The sequence below is a fragment of the Salarias fasciatus genome, chromosome 20 (genome assembly GCF_902148845.1).
Source record: "Salarias fasciatus chromosome 20, fSalaFa1.1, whole genome shotgun sequence".
In the NCBI taxonomy this organism is placed as follows: domain Eukaryota; kingdom Metazoa; phylum Chordata; class Actinopteri; order Blenniiformes; family Blenniidae; genus Salarias; species Salarias fasciatus.
In genome coordinates, this window is record NC_043764.1 from 25,827,772 (window position 1) to 25,848,788 (window position 21,017).

General features: G+C 45.9%; 1 protein-coding gene across 1 annotated transcript; it reads right to left on the minus strand.

Annotated features, from left to right (window-relative positions):
* Positions 1-2,433: 2,433 nt before the first annotated feature.
* kcnc4 (potassium voltage-gated channel, Shaw-related subfamily, member 4) lies at positions 2,434-20,315 on the minus strand. Its single transcript, XM_030118016.1, has 4 exons — positions 19,472-20,315; positions 6,978-7,914; positions 6,112-6,288; positions 2,434-4,279 (listed from the first exon to the last, which is right to left on the minus strand). The coding sequence occupies exons 1-4, from the start codon at positions 20,084-20,086 to the stop codon at positions 4,212-4,214; spliced, it is 1,797 nt and encodes a 598-aa protein (XP_029973876.1). The 5' UTR covers positions 20,087-20,315; the 3' UTR covers positions 2,434-4,211.
* Positions 20,316-21,017: the final 702 nt, after the last annotated feature.

A 21,017-nucleotide genomic window follows, 5' to 3' on the forward strand; every position in this document is an offset into this window, starting at 1 on the left:
GGATTATCAGTAGCAATACAACATATACTGTATACATTTAGAGTGGCAGGACATTTCCTCTACAGTGTCTGAGTCTACGAGACGCCAGCGCGAGGGGAGGAGAGCCGGCACAGGCCCATGCAGAAATCCAGGAGGCGTGATTATCCACGAGATGCACGCCGCTGTTGTTTCCCTTCATTACAGGCCAAATTGAATCAAATGAAATGAAAGCGCCAGATTCATATCGGAGCAGGCCTGATGGTGATTATTTGCTTGTTTAAAATCATTCTTTCGGCAACATATTTCATCTGGGATGAACAATGGAGCTGTGACTGAATCATCGGAGGGACCAGATGCTTCATTTCTCTGGAATAAACCAGTGGAAGCAACAACTGATCTCTCCTCCAGTGGATATTGTTTCAGCGTCGCTCCTAATGCACTGTGAGCCTTCTGATTAAATCCCAGTCTGAATCTGACGTATCCGTCTCCAGGGCCGCAGGTCGCCGGTCCACCGCCACTCCACCGCCACGTGCTACGGTTACGAAATCAGGAAAAGAGGAAGGAAGCTGGAGGCGACGCATCGGGAAGTGTTTTGGTAATCCTGCCTGCTGCAGTTCACATTTCAGATCAGTGGTTTTCTACGTAATTAGATTTTACTACAGAGAGACAGACAGCCACACACACTCACATTCACACTGGAGAGGAACCCCCCCCCCCCACACACACACACACACACACACACACACACATACTCACAGGGAGAACATGCAAACTCCACACAGTGGCCTGTCGGGATTCGAACCTCCTCGTTGTGAGAAGACAGCGCTTACCACTGCAGCAGCGCAGCGCTGAATCAGACATTTTCAGATCCTAATTCTCTTTTAACAAGCCGCTGACTTCCTCCTTGTGCACTTGTTGGTGTGAAGGACCCAGGGGAAGGATGTGTGTTTTAGGAAGAGTTCTCCAAACGAGCCCCGGGAGCCGTCACTTTTCTCCAGAACACCAGAATCAAGTAACTCCTCGTTAACCTCTGCTCAGCCTGCTGATGGTGAGAGTAATGCGTTTGTATTTCTGACTCTGGAGTTTGGAATTTCCTGCTATTTCATCTTCTTTCAGTGAATTACTTAATTTACATTAACGCATTGTCAGGCATTAGCTATTTCGTCCTCTCGATTTTCAAAAATAACACACCAGGTCACTTTCAAAAAAAAGGTTTATTTGCACAAACTTACACGAAAACTTTGTTAAGAGCTGCAATGAGCAGGAGCAACCTGTAGGTGGCAGCGTAACGGCAAGCATTAAGTCATGCTAGCCAGTCACTACCCTGAAAATAACAAATAACACAAATGACTTCCTGTTCCTTCATCGGTCACGGGTCGTTCATTTGGACCGATAGAGAAGTGAAGCTCCTCCTAAATGTTTGGAGAAACAAAAAAACTGACAGAATCCAAACCATGAAGACTTAAAAACACGTTGTGTTTTTTTACTCTGGACACAAGTGATGCTTCTGTCGCATACTGTGACGTTAACCTCCGTGGCTGGTAGATTCCTGTACGTCTGCAATCGAAAGGCCCGTACACACTGAAATATCAGTGTTTTCTTGTTGTATTCGAGTTTCTCAAAATGTTATGTTCCTGCAGAACAACACAACACCTCGACGCGCCGCATAAAGTGAGCAATTTTTTTAGTCAATAGCAAACGACAATGACTTTCCTTTAAAGAAGCGGCAAAAAGTCAATGAAAACCACGGATTCCAAGCAGAGAAAGAAACGACCAGCGCGGCAAAGCGGCGTGAACAGCAAACCCTCCGGGCCTGCTCCAACGCAGCGACGGGAAGAACACAGGCCTTCTCTCCGTCCTGTCAATCTGTTTCTCTCTGACCGAACACCGGGATGAAAGCCGGCGTGTGCTTTTGTGTCGTCCTGCGGTGTCGTTCTCATTCATGCGGTATTGATGGCTGAGACTCACTCATGGCGTCTTCCCGCCCCGCCGCCTCCCTTCATCGCCACAATGCGTCCCTGAACATCAAAACGTTTGTCACGGCCAGTGAAGGTGTGTGTATGTGTGTGTGTGTGTGTGTGTCATTTTGCATGTGACGGGGAGCGAGCAGGAGATGGAGGCAGTCGGGCTGTAATTAGCGTTGCCCGTCTCCTGAGGTCTCCATGGAGACGCGTTCAGTGTGTCATCCACACCTTGGGTACATAATCACACGGGCTTCAGGGGAGCCGGCTGCCTCTGCAGCGCTCCTGAGCGGGCTCCACGCGAACCGGCAGACGATACAAGTGTAGTCTGGTTGATCTATAAATAGCCGTACAGTAGATAAGAGGGTGGCGGCGCGGCGCGGCCTCAAACTGTGAAAACCCTCATGTTAATGGGCAGAAAATGCAAATCCGTCGACGCCGGCTGTGAATGAAAAGACTCTCCGAATGAACAGAAATGACTTCTTTTCTTTATTTTTTTTGCATAAAAACACATGCCTACATGATACTTCACACGCACGCGCACACACACTCCCACACACACACACACACACACATATAATTTGGGTTAAAATCCATCAAAGTCACTAATACGATCTCTAAAGGGGGGAATATCAAACTGATGTACTGTGTGCTTTTCGGCCAACAAGGAAATCAAGACATGAGATCTGAAGGCGGTTTATCAAAGTGATCACCTTTCAGTGTTGGTTAACACCTATTATATTGTGCATAAACTTCATATGCAGAGGAGGAAAGAAAGAGATCTACATTCTCGTAGTGTGCTACATACATACAGCTGTGCTTCTACATAATGACAGATGTGATGGTCGGCATATAAATCATCTAATAAGAATAAAATTAATCTCCCCTTTGCTTATTAAACATAAGGCCACTATGGTAGACCATGAAGAACATGGTGTATACGTGTGTATTTCCGGTTGTGAAGTGGAAACGCTGTCTGGAAACAGCGTAACCAGGTTCTTACTGATCCGACACAACCAGAAGTGTTGAGAAAACAAATCCAATTACATTACTGCACACATTTAAACTCCATTACTCGACAAGAGGCACAAGTGAAACCGATGGCATCGCACTGTATGTAGGTTTTTTTTTGTTGTTGTTGTTTTTTTTCCCCACTAACATGTACTGAAAATCTACCATGTAATCTAATAAAGTCTACATTTGGTCCTGACTCAACCAGTAATGATGCATCAATTGTACAGCTAATGCAATAGACAGACAATACTGCTCCATTGATTTTTCTTTTTTCTCGCTCTCTTTTGTTAAACTATCTTATTGTACAAGGATTTACAAAACAATGTGTTGCCTGAGTAGCGTTCATACCGAGCACGGTCTCTACAGGCTATCTGCTATCGGCGGCGCCAACAGAAGGCAGAGACAATTAAAAAACAAAAAGAAATCTGTTTGGTTGAGGATCAGATGGAATAAAGAAAAAACTTTCAAGTCCTGATTCACAGTAACAGTTCTGTGGTAGAAACATTCATTCAAAGGCATTAAAGCTCTAAAAGAGACCATGTTGTTGTTGATGTTTTAGCCCTGGATAAGAAAAAAGAAAACCCTCAGAATGTGCCGATTAAGACTCGAGAGGACCAATTCTGTTTAACATGAACAGGATTTAAGCCAAAACGGGAACTAAAACGGTGAAATTTTAAGTTTTACTGCTCAGCTAATGAAATTAACAAACATTATTCCCAGCGATGAAACTGAGCTCACACACAATCATCTGAGTGTGAGTTATGTGGTGAAAGAGGCAGTTTAGTGACGCATTAATGAAGAAATTAACTAGTTTTCGTTAGTAACCTAAGAGCTGATATTCTTATGTGTCTAGAGTTATGTGTTAACGATATCTACTCATTTTTGATCAGTTATTGAGAATATGTGGCCTCAGGGGCAGGAAATGGCGACTCCTTGTAGAATCACTGCTGGCCGATCAGCTTGCTTCATATTTCACACGTCCGCTAAACGACAAGCATGTGAAAGGCAGCGAGTGCTTTTAAAGGTTCCTCATTCAATACTTCATCATGCAACACATGCGAAATGCTCAAACGTCTAAGTGAGTGAACATACAGTGAATGAACAGTTAACGCTTGAGCACAGGGTCTGGGTGAAGGAACAACCAGTGAAAAACAAAATGAATCCAGTCCGTTCATTCAGGGGAAAACAGAAAAATCGGGACGGAATGTACGCCGCCGTGAACCGCAGGCTTGTTCCTGCCGCCGCGGCCGGTCAGCGTCAGGTCAGAGTGGTGACCTCTGGCTGAGCGTAGTTTCCAGTGGCGGCGAGGATGTCTTTACAGCTCTCTGTGAGGAGAACACAAAGCGACACAGTGAGGCACAGCGATTCAGCAGCATGACCAATACCAAGTGTCACAGTTCAAACTTTTAAAAGGGGAAGCCCTGAATTTTTTATTAAATGTCCAATTTCATCCTGTGTTCACATATTTTTGTGCTGGTTGATGAACATATTTCCATATTGTTGATGGCAGCGTGGTGGGGACCGTCCAGAGTCTGCTTGCTGTCCTCTGGCAGCACACCAAAAAAATGAGAATATAGACAAATAATATCACCCAAAATACAACAAAAATAAGAAAATAGAAAATACAGGCAAGGAAAAGAGCGAAACAAGATTTTGAAATAGAAGTCAAACAATGGAAATGTACAATATATAATAGAAAATACCCTGAAATGTGTGATACCGCAGTTCAGTAACATCCTGCATATTGTGCACACTGAAAGGAGGCTGTTTGATATCACAGCGCAGGCATGAGGTGTGTTTGACTTGGACGCTGTTTGTATTTATAAAGTGTGACAGCGAGTGTTAACACTCTCTGCGATGAACTTACTCACTTCAACAGCATTTTGTTTCCCCCCCCTCTGACTGTTTCCTGGCGTCTCGGCATCTATCTGTCCCTCTCTCTGGTGAAATATCATCCATACATTACAGCCTGTAACCCTGAACGAGGCTGCGATCGCAGACACCCCGGAGGGGAAGGAGGTGATTTACACTCTGCCATAACAGTTTTTGACACTGTTGCCAAACACTGAGAGTCCACTTGAGCCCGTCTTGCGGATAATGCAGTAAAATGTGTTGTGTATGTGTGATCTTCCCCGGTAATAGACAGAGATGTCATTACGCGCAGACCCACCAGATGCACGGCTCGGGATTGAATTACCCCCCCTCCTCGCTCCCTCACAGATTCGTTTTGAGGTGTTCTGGCTTTCCTCAGCTCCTCGTTGCTTTTGTGTGTGTGTGTGTGTGAGATCAAAATATATCTGGAGCGGCGGTTTCAGGAGCTGACCAGAACATTTAGCATATTATTAGAAAGCTCGGCGGGAACGCCATAAACGCTCCGCTCGCAGACCGTTTCACACACAAACCCGTCCCCTCGGTCCTCTGACAGCTATAATTGGGGATGTGCTCTGAATTCGTCTGCGTGCGACACGATCGCCATTAAAAGCTGCGCCGATCCACATCGCTCGGCAGACGCAGGGATTGAGAAGAGGCCTTTTAAAAAAACATGTTCAAATACAATGTCCTTATAATGGGCTGGTGAAAAACACACTCTCACTGGAGCTGAGCTGCAGTAAGTGCTCCATTTATGCGGGTTTGTTTTTTTTTCTTCTTTCAGCGGTGATGTGCTAACGAGCCCTGCATGTTGGCAGAAGCGCAGTTTTGCAGGAAAACACCTTCGGTGTTGTTGGGCTGTTTGCAGATGAGAGTCAGGATGTCGACTGGGTGGGATTTGTTCTGCGGATGTCAGGAATGAATCCACTGCTGCCAAATATAGCGCCTCTTCTAACGAGGGGTTTTTGGGCACTATGGGAAGCCCAAATGTGAGCGAGAGCATCGCTGAAGGCAGGTTGACAGCGACTCGTCTTTGTGCCCACGCTACTCATTTTGAACATCAGTCAAAGTTGGAGAATTCCGGAATTGTAATTCAGACACCAGACATGCGAGACACTATAGCTCTGATCTATGGCTTAGCCTTTACAGAGGTTAAATGTTGTAATAAGAGTCCATCTGAATGCTAAACAAGAAAAACAAATCTACATATCGTAGAATCAAAATGTAAAAACTAATGGCTGATCTTTATGACGGCAGACCCGGATCTGATCGGGCTGATGGGGCTCACCAGAGTGGACGTTGGGGTCTCCAGAGGTCAGCAGGAAGCAGGTGCCCTCCTTCTTACTCTTATCTCGGCCCCGTGAGCAGCGCAGAGACCACTTTTCGCTGGGGGACAGCGGCTGGGTCAAGCTGCAGCCTTCCTCCTCTGAAAGGGCCACATTTGCATCGCCGTTCTGTTTGGAGTCTGACAGAAGGAAGGAGAAAAAAAAAACAAAAAAACACAGCAGCGTAAATGCCAAAGCTTTTACCAAGACTTCCCTGAGGGCCCAGAGAAAGACAGAGGTATATTGCATAAAATCTGTATCGTTCTGTGATGAAATCCAATTTGGCTGAGATGTTATGAGGAGTAATTTGATCCTGGTGAAGAACTGTCTCTGTGACTGAGCTCAGATCATCTGCAAAAACTGAAAAGCCTCAGAAACGACGAGACGAAGAACACGGTGTCTGTTTGCATTACCACCAGGCTCCAGACCACTTAAATATTTATCATATAGGGTCTAAAGGATGGAGGATCCCATTAAAACATGATAAACAGTATGCTGGATGTATATGAAAAACCTTATGAATAATAGAATCGTCAGTGATAAAAGCTTAAAGGGTCAATTCCCCTCAGTGTGCAAACAACACCATTTCCTCCCCTCCCTTTCATTATACTGTCAAACTCCAGTCATGTCATTATAAAGTGTATTTTGTGGAAGTTTCCCTTCAGTCCTTCCCACTAGTCTCTATAATCTATAAAGGATGACAAAGGCTTTCACAGAAAACACAAAGACTGTTTGACGGAGGATATCTACACCCAACCATAAAATCTCTCACTGCTGTTTTGGAGGAAATCAGCCGCTACTCCAGTCTGTCTGCTGCTGCACGCCTGACCTGAGCGGTTCCTGCTGACGTTCTCCTCGGCGGCCAGCGGACACGTGTCGCTCTGAGTGCTGTCCCGGTGCGAGTTGGTTTCCGATTTGCCGAACGAGGCGGAGTCGGTCGGGGCGTCCGGGTTGGGGTTGTGCTTCTTCTTCTTCTTGGGCAGCTTCTGTTTCGCCATGGCCAGCGAGTAGTACATCCCAAAGTTATTGACGATGACGGGGACCGGCATGGCGATGGTCAGCACGCCGGCCAGCGCGCACAGAGCCCCCACCATCATGCCCAGCCACGTCTGAGGGTACATGTCTCCGTAGCCCAGCGTGGTCATGGTGACCACCGCCCACCAGAAGCTGATGGGGATGTTCTTGAAGTGCGTGTGGTTGGAGCCCGTCGGGTCGTTGGGCTGCGCCCCGATGCGCTCGGCGTAGTAAATCATGGTGGCGAAGATGAGAACGCCCAGCGCCAGGAAGATGATGAGCAGGAGGAACTCGTTGACGCTGGCCCTCAGGGTGTGGCCGAGCACCCGCAGGCCCACGAAGTGTCGCGTCAGCTTGAAGATCCGCAGGATCCGGACGAACCTCACCACGCGGAGGAAGCCCAGCACGTCGTTCGCCGCCTTTGAGGACAAACCTCTGAGGCCCATCTCCAGGTAGAACGGCAGAATGGCCACAAAGTCGATGATGTTGAGCGCATTTTTGACGAAGACCACTTTGTTCGGGCAGGAGACGATTCGCATCAGGAACTCGAAGGTGAACCAGACGACGCAGACGCCCTCCACCAGGGTGAGGATGGGCTTGGTCACCATCTCCCTGCTCTCCACCTCGCGTGTGACGTTGCCGTCGAAGACCACGTCCGTGCGGTTCTGCAGCTCGTTGAACGCCTCGTGGGTCTCCAGGCAGAAGGTGGTGATGGACACCAGGATGAAGAACAGCGACGCAAGCGCCACTCCCTAAAGCAGACACACACAGTCACGGTTAACAAAGACAGGAAACGCCGCGTTTTCAAACTCCTTCAACTGGTTTGTGATCAACGTTGCGTTTAATCACATTTTCAGGGTTTTTATTCACACTCTACAGGAGCGACCATAAAAGGTACAACTGATACTTTAGAGAGCAGAAATGCCTCTGCAATGTTCAATTCCAGACTAAATAAATATGATAATATCCCCAAAAACATTTGCTTCTCAAAATCTAATCAAATAATTGGCACGAACACTTTAGCTCACAAAATGAAACCATTTTCATGCTGCCAGCGGAGCAACAAATTATCGAACTCTATCTTCTTTTTCCTGCTATTTCTGTGCCTCCTCATGACATCCAATTACCTCCCAGGAAATAATTAGGAGAGGTAGTCCTCCTCCACAACTCCAGCTTCAAGATTGCCAAAGAGAAGATCTCACTTTTTTTTTTTCTTCCTTCTTTAATTTGAAAAAGCACTTTGTCTGCAGGAGAGTGACGACAATGTTCCCCGAGAAAACAGACCAATTTCAAACCAATTACTGGAGACCGAACAAGCTGAGACAAAACTGTGATTTCATTGATGTGGATTGTGTCAGACACAGGCAGCGGAGGGCGCTCACCACGAGCTCCAACCATCATTCAATGGAGAGAGTCCAGAAGAAGAGTCACAATAAACATAAGATTCATAACCACAAAGAGAAAAATGAGCAAGAAGACAAAAATCTGAGAGGTAAAAAGAAGGAAAGATGTTTCATTAAACATGATATACACTGCTCCAAAAATAAATAAATTAAGGAAAGACTGAAATAATGCATCCTCGACCTCAGTGAATGAAATATTCCAGCTGAAAACCTTCATTCATCACACAGGAAAGTATTGAGAACCAAATTAAAGAAAAATTATCCATGCAAATGTTAATTAACGTGCAACGTGTCCTCGGCGGACGGACCGAGACATCATGTCCCAGATGTGGACGAACAGGATTCAGGTCGGGGGAACGGGACGACCGCCGCACCAGCGTCTGGTCTCACAGTGGGTCACAGGATCTCGTCCCGGTACCTCCAGCAAGCACATGGAGAGAAATCCCCCCCAACACACCATTAGTGACCAAACAAGGACGTTGCAGGCAGCAGAACGTTCTCCACGGCGTCTCCAGACTCTGTCACGTCTGTCACATGTGGTCAGGGTGAAGATACTCTCCTCCACGAAGAGCAGATCTGCCAATCTAGATGTTCTCCAGCAAATGCTAATGACCGTGGCACACTGGAGTCAGGTTCTGACAGTCTGAGTAGAAACATGCATATTAGTGGCCTGCTGGGGGTCATTTTCAGGGCTCTGGCCGAGCGCCACCTGTCCCTGTTTGCAGGGGCCGGTGCCGCAGCTGGGTTGTTGCCCTCCTACGTCACCCACACATCCTGCTTCCTAACTGGACAGGCTGATTTCACAGAAGTGTGACTGACTTGTAGTTACATTGTGTTGTTTCGGTGTTCACTCTTTTTTTTTTTTTTTTTTTTTGCAGTGTATCCACTGATTTCCATACCTGCTTTGTTCAAACCATTAATATTGCCAGTGTGATGCATTAGCACCAACCAAACCACTGTCCCACATAATGCAAAAATAAAACAAATGAATTAAAAGCCGAGCGACATGAGGGACTTTTACAGCTCCTGAGAGGTGAACTCAACAATGTGGCTCAGAGACACTGGATTAATCCAGCCGGATGGCTCGTCCTGTGTGTGTTTGTTTACACTGTGCGCTCACTTCAACTCAATCTGTCTTCATTGTTTACTAAAGCCTGGGCAAATTGTAATATCACTCCAACCTTTCTAATCTTGCAGCTGGATAAATATGTACCTGCAACCTGCATGCATCGAGCCATTTCCCCTTCGGGGAATCTCATTCAGCCTGATCATGTTTTTAATCTGAGATGAGACCAAAAACAAGGCACGAAGGACCCCAAGGGAAAAATGTTTCAATAACGTGTAAAATAAATAAAACCTGCTAATGGAGTTTTAGAAAGCTTACAGGCTGTTTGCAGCTAGTAATAAAACCCACAAAAACTAAAAACAAAAGCCTTTAATACATATACATTCTTGATATGCCTTGGTATCAGTGTTCTGTATTAACACGGCAGTGCAGCTGTCCGCCATGACAACCTGCGCCGGCGTTCTCCCAGCTGAGGTTTGAGGCTTTCACAGCTCAAGTCCCCCGAGCACACAGGAAGGTGAAGCCCCGACTCTGTCCCAAGAGGATCAGCCAGTTCCCACTGCTGCACAGAGACAACGGACGGCTCAGAACGCTCATAAACACCTCCGAACATCCCCGAACATCTTCAACCCATGAAATGTCCCCAAACGTCCCCGAACATCACCGCCTGAGCATCACAACTCCTCCAAACCTAAAGTACTTTAGAAATGCTTTAAAAAGAAATGAAGTAAAATTCAGCATAAAATCCCAGACAGATTTCATTCTGATCTTATTCAGGAGAAAAATCTGCAGAAAGGAGCAGATAAACAAGAGGCAGGGGAGAATTAAGGCAGTCTCGACAGAACGGCACAGCTCAGGCTCTCTTGCACCACTTCAATTTCCAATGTCAATAAATCAGAAGCAACCCCAGCATTTGGTGAGCCCTCTCTGGACTTCCACTCCTCATTGTAGGCTCTTGTTGCACAACGCTCTGCATAATAACTTCAGTGCTGCAGCTCTGAATGCACATCATTGAAAAACGGTCACAGAAAGACGAGTGAATATTATTTTCAGCCTCATGAATACAACTGGAGCCAGTAATGCAAATGAAACACAGTAGTTTCGGTATCAATAAACTGAAAAATAACCCACTTGTTAGACAGCAAATCTGACTGAAAGGAGACGAAAGGCTGCAGCCATAGAGGGTTTTTCTTTTTTTCCCCCTTTTTCCGAGCAGACTGTGCAAACGAGCTATCTCTGTGACACAAAAGCTTTGCTAATCACTTCCTTTCATCTGCCAGCAGGAAGCTATGGAGAGGATGTAACATGTGGGGTGTGTGTGTGTGTGTGTTAGCCCCCCAGCTACACCTCGAAGCCTGCAACCAGCTGGTCGCTCAAAGCCTCGTCTTCAAGACGGGAGTCGGCTCCACGAAACGCAAAATCCAGCCAGCGCTGCCTCCGGATCCAGACCTCCAGAACCAGCTGAAAGGTCTGCAGCGATCTGAGCTACTGTAGCTTCTGTTTTCAAAACATTTTCAGACTCAGAAGGATCCCAGCATTGACAGAAGACCTGATAGCTCCTCACACACCGCCTGCAGACCAGCAGGGTAAAAATACTCCACAATGAATAATATTTGATGTCTGACGGTTCCATAAAAGTTCAATTACCTAGTCATAAATTCTTAAAATCACATCTCCCATGCCTCCCTCGCTGAACATCCCATGAATATGGAAATGCTCGAAACAAAATCACCTGAGTCTGGACGAGACTTCAAACATTAAAACTGTCCAGATACTGAGTCGTCTTTCAGCGTTTATTACTTTTTATATGCGCCTCCAACAGGTCTTAGGTTTACAGAATTTAATATTTACATCTGCTTGAGGACGACCGGCTCCTGTTTTTTTGTTCCTCCTGACTGGAGCGGAGATGAATTCCCTGCCATAAATAATGGATCGCAGCTCTAAGAGCAGACGGATTTACAACCTCCGCACCAACTTTAAACACTTCTGTCATTGAATTAGCGATGACTCACTCATAATCCCGTTTCAGTTCGACTACACAGCTGATGATGGCGGGAATTAAATCATCTGTCTGGCGGTCAGCTAGGATTTTTTTTTTTTTTCACGCCGTCTGAGCAAGAGAAGATGAAATAAAGCTCACATCTGACTGGATGTGATCATCTGTATTTCAAATAACGTTCAAGCACTCATGAAAGGCACATCTACACATCTTTATCAGTATTACACTTCTATTGAATTTAAAAAGTGTTGTGTTTCAAGCATCTGAAGATACAGTCAGAGAGACTTTAGCAAAATGTGAGCAGCTCTGCTGTTTGGAAACCTGTGATGATCGGAACAGATCCACACTGCAGCTGAACAGAGGCAGAAGCCTGCAGCACCTCTGAGAGGAAGGTCAAGAATCATCTGTTCTTCTCATAGAAGACTGGACGTGAGCTCCTGACAGTAACACGGCACATCCTCAGCCGACACCTGTCTGAACGCGCAGGAGCTGCTCCGACGTCCCCCCCCCCCCCGGTCTGTTTATACAGCCACCGTCCGTGAGCTTTTTACGACTGTGAGTTCCCGTCTCGGGTCAATAAATACGGTGGCACTAAAATGTGTCTGCACATGTTATTTCAGGCCAATCACAGTGAAAGCAACAATACCATGTGTCCACGTGAGAAGTGGAAACTAAACACAGGCGCAGGGTTGGGACGATCGCCATCGCGTCTCTGTGCAGCCGAAGTGTGTTTCCACGTTGGTCTGCTGGGAAAGACCAGACCCAAGCAAACAGCAACAGAGTCTATTACTGCTCTCCTCCTGCTCCAGTGTTTGACTGACCTCCTGATCGTTCCGACCTGCTGCTACGCTTCAGTGTAATCTTCCTGCATGAATCACGATACAAATCAGACCAGCTCCGTTTCCACTACTGCGAGAGTCAGCCGTCGCCCTCGCCGTGTCTGGGTGCGCTGATCCAGCTGCACAAACAGGCTAAGACAGATTAATAAATATAGTTTTCAACAGAACGTCGTGAATTAAAGAAAATTTGCTACCATTTCAACTAGTCAATTTAGTTCTCAGTCCTCCTTGTGCGATTGAACCGGTGGCCAAAAACCAAGCAGAGGTCGGAGGTCAGAGGTAGGAGATCCCTGGTGGGATCGAGATCAGATCAGGAGGCAGAGAAACACGGCGAGCGACAGGCGGCGAGCCGTGCAGCAGCTGGAGAGTCGCGCCGCGGTCGTCCCCCCCAGCTGTTCGGCATCACACCCTGCTGTCACAGGGACGCCGCAGACGAGCCGTCAGCGCCGTCAGCAGCTGCTGAGCGATCAGAAGCAGTGGCGGCTCAAGTTTTTCTTAGAACTCACGTCACACTGATTTATGGCTCGGAGTCGCTCCACCTGAGGACGGGGCCATTAATCTGCGGCGCTTAAGCCCCTCTCTCCTGAGGTTTCATTATCATTTATATTTCATGGATTCACAGGACCAAAAATATCAGGCAGTATTGGTTGGAAACCTCATGGATTACACTCAAGAAAACAAGACGGTTCAGATGAAGAAGGAACTTCAGAGGTGCAGTTTTGTTCATCTGTCAGCTGGGATCAGTGAAAAAGAGGAGGTCCAGTATCGTAAAGACCAGGTGTTGACTAATTCCTAGCTAGGATGCACACACTTAACCAGAGATACTGATACAAGGTATAGGAGTACAATATTATGACATTTTATGCATTCAGAGAGTCTGAATGACACGGGATAATCCTAAACACAAAATCTGTGGAAACAGATTCTCCACAAATGACCTGGAAGAGGCCACATGTGCAGGTTTATGTATTGGTCTCAATATAAAAGTGTTTTTCTTTTGTGGAAATAGTTTTCCAGTGGAAACTGTTTTGCTGGGCTGTGGTGCTTGAAGCCACTGAAAACACAACTCTTTGGAAACGGCTGCTGAGGTGGATCTTTTTGGAAATGCTTTTTGGCAACGTGTAAACAAGGAGAAACTGAACTTTCTGGAAACGATTGGACTCAAATACTGCAGTTCTTCTGCACATGCTCAAGTAGATGCACAATAACAGCTATGGCAGCCTCCAAAGTGTCTTTGTTATTGCTTTTGGCACCTTGTTCTCTGTGCATTTGTGTTACCAGTAACTCAGATACTAAATCCATATCTAACAGATCTTCACTCTATCTTAAAAATGTATTTTCAAAGCCAATTATCATTCAACTTTTTGTTTAAAAAATACAGACTTACAGATCAACCGTGTCATAAATAATCAAAACCCTCGATATCAGATGTACACATCCATCAGGTTGAAAGAGGGGAACACAACACAACTCTTTCTAATTTCATTTGATGGATTTCTACACTGATGAGTCTGCTACTGCAGCTGAATGCACACGACACAACTGTTTGGTTCATCTCAACTTTTTTCTTCAATAAAGGTAAAAATTGCATTTACAAACAGCAAGCCACATCACCGATAATTGCTCTGAACAATGTGGAAGAAAAATGTTATTAACCAGTAATGTGCATGCATTGATTTGTGTGTGTGTGTGTAGAGTTTTTGTGAAAAACTGAACTATTTTCAGCTGCAGGGCTTTAAGCTCTGCAGAATAAACACATAATCACACCGGATTACGTCCTTCCTTCGCTGAGATTCCACGTCTCCTCTGACGAGAGAAGAATCAAACCCTGTGTCTGATTCACAGAGCGGCAGGAGGGAGCGATACGACGGTGAGAGTCGGCGGATTTCACAAAAATCGTTTGTTTTCTGTTTCACCAAGATGACAACAGGTTTTAAATAACTTCACTTGTTTTATAAAGTTAATGTTTTACATGGTTTACCAGACATAAATTGATCCGGTTTAATATTTACAACAATGTATCGAAACCCTTTCCAAGATTCACGGCCTAGTTGACACAGTGTGTGTGAACTGTGAGATGAAAATTAACCAGGAAACTTAGTACAAGTGAGGATATGTTAAACTTTTAGAAAGTTTCAAGTACTTCAGAAATCCTCCATCGGTCAATCTGCTAATCTCCCAACAAAGATTAATTGATTCTTCCATGTGAGAGAGAGCGTGTTGCTCTTTTCTGTGGGAAAGAAGGCTTTAATTTCTCACCACTGCAGCCTCTTAAGCACCGCGGTCATTAATTACAAGCAAGAGGAAAAGAGAACTAATGAAATACTGCATTATAGAGGAAAGCTTTGTGGTCTAACTGTCACAGCTCTGTGTTGTATCGGTTAAATCCTGGAGTCCTGCCAAGTATTCCTCTTTTAATTAAGACACTGATTATTAAAGTGATGTTGCATCTACAAGTGAACACACATCAGTTTTGTGTTTTCATTTAAGAAAAGTTTGGCGTTTACACAGTAACGTTTTGAAAACGATGTCTGTTAACATCACTGAAACCGGTGTAGTTAGCATGCAGGGCCACTAGTTGGTGCTGTCGTCATGCTTGTCTGAATGTGCGAACGTGGGGAGGTCCGCCTGGTGTTCGGATCCTGAGGAGGGATGCGGCCTGACCGCCGGACAGCCAGCCGCCCTCTGGCTTTCAGGAATTACATTACCTGCAGATGAGCTCAGAGGCTCTCTGAAATAAAAAGGCCATAAAGGTAATGTGACTCCTTCAAAAAGCATCTGTGCATCCGTTCAGAGAGCATCCGCTCAGAAAGCACACACAGTAAACATGCATACATGCAGTGAGCGCACGCCGAATGGACGAAGAACATTCTGTTTGTCCCGGGCGTCGGTACCGAGCCGGACAGATTCACAGACTCGCTCAGAAACTTCACACGTCTGAACTGCTTCGTTTACAAACGCCGGGCGGCGAGAGCCAGACGTGATGAACCGGCAGGGTCATCTTCGGATGACACCGACGCAGTGACAGCTGCGGCTCGCAGAGATGTCGGCTGTTCTTCAGCGACAGCCTGAAAATGCCACCTGGCCGAGAAGCTAAAATAAACACTGTTGGTGGCGTGACTGGCGCGCGGCGGGAACATTATACTTCTGCAACACCGCGAGTGTCTGAATAGACCATTCAACTCCCCAAACAAACAGAAATTAGAGTGAGCAGGAGCTCCTCTCTTTCTGAACTAAATGCATTTTCCTTTTCCTGGTGAAAGCTCCTGGCTCTTTGCCCGACAACTCCTGCTGTTGACACTGGATATGAGCTTTCACATTTACTTCAATAAGCACTCTGCTGCTTTTGTTGTTGGGATCATCCGGCATACCATACTCTCAAACGCTTCCAGCTGGTCCGTATCCCCGGTGAGAGCAAATCTAATCTCAATTCATAATTTATTTTCTTTCTAAATCAGACAAGAAACTTATCACTTATCGAGAAATGAAAACACTTATGTTGCCGAATGCGTTTGCTCGGCTCTCCAAATCACCGAATCCAGGTGGTTCGATCACTTCCACTCCCACAGGTGGAGAAAATCAAGCGGAGTCAGCAGCTGCAAACATCAGGTGATCTTCAGATAAGTGCCAGAACATCATGCAGAGAGATTCCTGCAGGGTTTCAGCTGCATCCAAGCATTAAGTCATCAAGAGCGATGCGAAGCGTCGGCTTTAGTGGTGTAAACCACACCGTCACTGGACATGTCCTCTGGAGTGACGAATCACGCTTTGTAGGAACAGTTTGGCCCCTTCTGGTTCCATCATGGCTGCAGCAGTGAACCAAGCAGGTCCACAAAGACCTGGAGGATCCGCATACTTTTGGAAAGGTAGATCATTTCAAATATGGACTGTGGGGTGTCTATATGTGCAGAGATGTACATACTGGACAGATAGTGCTGGAGTCAACATTATATTCCAGCCTTTGATTGCTGTTTGGTGTGAATTCAGACTCCTCCTCACCGTCGAGCGTACAGTGTGATTTACAGTACGCGGACCGACGCTCCAGCAGCCTTTCAAACACTCATCTTTTGAGTGCAACCTTGAATAGAATGTGTGGGAACACTTCACCAGCTCCGTGTTACAGTCATGAAACAGCATTTTCTCTATTTTCAGCATTTTGCTACAATTTCGTAACATGTGTTTAAGTGAAGGCCGGAAAAAAAAACTGCTCACTGTGATTGAAAGTGCCGTACGCTCACCCGGAGACTGCAAGCCTCGAAATGCATTAAGAGGAAAAAATGGAATCACTTCAGGAGAAAACTAAACAAATGTGCTTTTTTGTTAATCGCTACAAACAAATGTGTTCAGTAGGAGGTTGAATTCTGGAGGAAATTATAGCGCTGAATCCAGAATGTGTGAAAACTTTTATGTGTATCTTGATTCACATTAAAAAACTGGAGCTTTAATATCTGTGGTGGAGGCTTGATAATGGTTGATTAATGGCAAAACTGCAACAAAATCTGTGATGAAGTTTCATTCCTACACTCAGAACGAGGTCCATCGTGCTGATCAGGCTCTTCTGAAGAAACAAGAGGAAACAGTCAATACCGACGACTGCAGACAGCAGCCTTTAGACTGAAAGACGTCACGTTTACATCCCTGTTATCCAGAAGTGACACCAGATCAGAAAGAACCATAACCTCCAAAATGGAAATACAGTCTCCATGCACAGGAAGACGTGAGGAGCAGCAAAAGATGAAGGTGTTTCATGGAAATTTTGGCGTCTGTGAACTACATAAATGACGTTCACCTCATAGCGTGCTCAGCGCGGTATTTAGATGCTCGACATCAGTGATTGGTAATGAAATTTTTTTCATATTTTCATTTATTTCAGTGTAATTCTATCCGGATGACTGTGTGAGAACAGCGTTCAGGAACATGCTGTGGGAAAACCAATGCAAAACAATGGTCAAGCTGAAAAAAAATGCAAGATCTAAGACAGAAGTGACACAGCTTTAGCTGGTTGTAACAATGAAAAAGGTCTTCTTAAACCAGGGGTGTCAAACATAAGGCTCGTGGGTCAAAACCGGACCACAAGCATCTCCAGTCAGGTCTGCAAAACCTTCATGCAAATGGAAATAAAACATTGACTTTAATTAAAAAAAAAACCAAATCTTAAACTAAACACTGCGACCCGAGCTGAGACAGCGGCGATGCTGCCATGAAAGCCAGCAAACTCGAAGTCATGCTGCCGCAGTGAGTTTGAAAAAACATGCATAAAGCAACCGTTTTGTGACATTTTACTGTATTTTGCAGCAGAAATGTCATTAAAATTGACATAATGTTGAGATGGTTGTCATTTTTGGAGATAATTGTTTGGTTTTGTGAGAATAGAGACATCTCCAGCTTCCATCACATACTCTGCTCACATATAAATCTAAAGGTTATTATTGCACTATTTCTCCACTCAGGCTGAAATGGGGCTGTATGTGGCTCCCGAACTCAAATGTGTTTGAAACATATGGCTTAAACTATTAGTGTCATGTAGCAAGAAGCTGAAGTGATTTCTGTGTTTGCTCTCAGATTCATTCAAAAAGATTTTAGACGGCATGTTCTGTGAAGCTGCAGGAGGCTGAAGCCAATTTCCAGATTAAATACTGAGATATTAGACGGCCGCAGTCTGAGAGTGCAAAGTCAGCACGACTCACAGAACCACAGACGCCATGTTGGTGGAAACGCTCAAATTATCCTTTAATATACAGACGACTGGCTGTTACACTGATTCTTGTCCACACAGCCTTCACTGCTCCAGCAAAGCTTCCCACAATAACTAATAAAATAAATATCATTACAAATTACAAACGGCCCATCACACACTTTTAAACTCAGGGGCCACATCTAGTCAACTTTCCTCTTGAAAGGAATATTGGAATAGTGGAATAACGGAGTATGACAGAGCTTTGATAACTGCTGATATACACCTGTTGCAGGTGCTAAGCAACAAGGAAAGGAGTTAATCTTTGGTGGTTGAGTGTTTTGGGAGTCATATTGGAAATCAGCTCCTCGTACGATTCAATGTAAACACACTTTAAGATCCAAACCGTTACAGCAGACACACTCAGACACTGAACCAGGCTGCAGGGATTCGAGCCACAAGACCATCGAGATGTCTGACACTAATAAAACCTCATGGCTGCTTGGCTGTGGTCAAGAATATCACTGTTTAATGACCTTATGTGTGAGCAACAACCTACTCTGAAATATTTCTAAACACATCAGCACAATCTAAATAGCTTTGGTTGCTTTTTTCCCAGGTGAACATCACCAATTATGTACTGATCCATGAGAATGGTTTGGTTACAGTTTGGCTGTTTTTGTTTCACAGTCTCCCAGATAAACTCATATGAAAGTACATGAGCCGCCGCATTTATAACCGAGAAGACTCCATCATCTTCTTGACAATGCAAACTCCATGTGAATGTGAACTTGTCCAGTTAATATTTCTATGATGAAACTATTAATGTGATGTGTGAAGTTGATGTGTAATGCAAAGGCCTGTGTGGAAGAAGTCAGCAAAAGTCGTTAAAAACCTATTTTTTTTAAACAAATTTATTTCGAACTCCAAAAAAATATAAAAATGTATGAATTTTTAGGAAGGATGTGCTTATGGATTTGGTTTAAATGATAAATTTCACTGAGATCACGTGAGAAAAGACTAAAGCAGATTGTGAGATTTCAAAGATATGTTTCAGTTGTTTTACTGAATCCTGTTTTGGTATTTTACATGGGTCTGGGGGCTACTGGTGGAGTGGATTACAGAAAGTGCAGAGTAAAGAAGGTAAAGCATGTGGCTCAGTATTAAAGAGTGTAATTCAAAACAGCTCTAGAAGTGCTCCTGCAGCTGCAGTCTGACTGGCTGCGTTTCCACGAGGACACCTGTTGATCTTTATTTCTAAGATGGAAAAGCTCTTGTTTTTATGGTCTCGCTGTGCGTCTGGAGGAAGGAGGGAGACGAGAACTCACCCTGGCCGCTCTGGATGAGTACGGGTCGTCAAACAGGGCCCACACCTTCGGCTGCCAAACTTGACAGCAGCCCCTGGACCGGTCCGGACAGTCCTCGATGCCGAACCGTCTCGGCACCTCTCTGTCGTCGTCGGCGTCGTCCGGGTCCGGAGGCTCGAATATCTCCAGGGCTTCCTCCGCGTCCCGGTGCTGCCGGTAGGTCATCCAGCAGCACGGCTCCACGTCCGTCTCGTCGATGCCCCAAAAGGCCAGCTCCTCCTCGAACAGCGGCCCGCAGACGTCCGCCGGGCAGTGCAGCTTGCCGGTCCGGTAGTAGTTGAGCACGTAGGCGAAGATGCCCGGGTGTCTGTCGAAGAAGAACTCGGAGGAAGGCGGAGGCGCCGCGCTCGCGTCGGAGCTGACCTGCGGGTCCGGGTCCGCCAGCCAGGCCAGGCGCGTCCCCGGCAGGGTCCGCAGGGTGCTCTTGTAGGTTTCGTGTCGAGTTCCGCCCACGTTGATGATAATCTTGTCGGAGTCTTCGCCCCGGGCCATGTCCTCCTTCAGACATGCTTTAGACGGAGGTTTGTTGCCCGACTTGCGCCCTCGATAAGACGAAACGCACACCGAGCTGATCATTGGGAAGCGGACTTGGAGGCTGCTCGGACCCCCCTTTTTTTTTCCAAACTCTTGTTCAAATGAAATAAAATAAAATAAATCAGAACATTGGAGCAACGTGCGCCCTCATGTCAGACTCCAGCTTGTGTGCACTGGCACGTGTGTGTCATTTTAATAACGACTGAGCGCAAATCTGACGCGCTCCGACAAATAAACCACCTGTAACAAACTCAGTCCGAACCGAGCAGGTGCTCAGCCTTTTTTTTTTTTGCGTGCTTCCGTCGAAATGTATGATGCCCTCAGACGCTGCTGCTATTTCTTGATCCCGAAGACAAAGATATCATACTGCTTCATGTCAACAAGCAGAATCAAGGCGCGTCATTACGCACAGGTCACCTCAGCCCCGCGATGTGGCAAATCTCATCCAAATCCTCCAGGTGAAGGGAAAAAAAATACACAACTATTCCTCACAACTTTTCTCCAAACATGGCGGGGATCGCTGCAAATGGCCCAGGGTTCCAGTCCATCGGAGGGATCTCACCTGTCGCTCCTGGTGGAGACGCGCGGATGAAGTGCCAGATGCGCGCTTGTTGTTTTCCAGCTGGGGAAATCTGTTGCTTCTCCACAAGTCAGCCTGCCTTCCCCCAGCGACACAGCCCGGTTGGATGGTGCGCTCAACAACAGGCTCGCAGTTTAACTCTTTGGGTACTGACTGCTGTCTGATCGTCGGACCACTCCCTCTAATTAGAGCGAGGGATGCGCTGATGAAGTGTGTGTGTATGTGTGTGTGTGTGTGTGTGAGAGAGAGTCACAGCAAGGGAGATAAGAGGGAGATGCGCTGTTTAATTAGGCCTGCTGTGTAATTATTGATCTCACATGGAAGGTGCGTTACGCAAGAAGAATAGTCAATGGTGCAAAACGACCCAAAGTGAATTGTGTGGAACCTGCACGG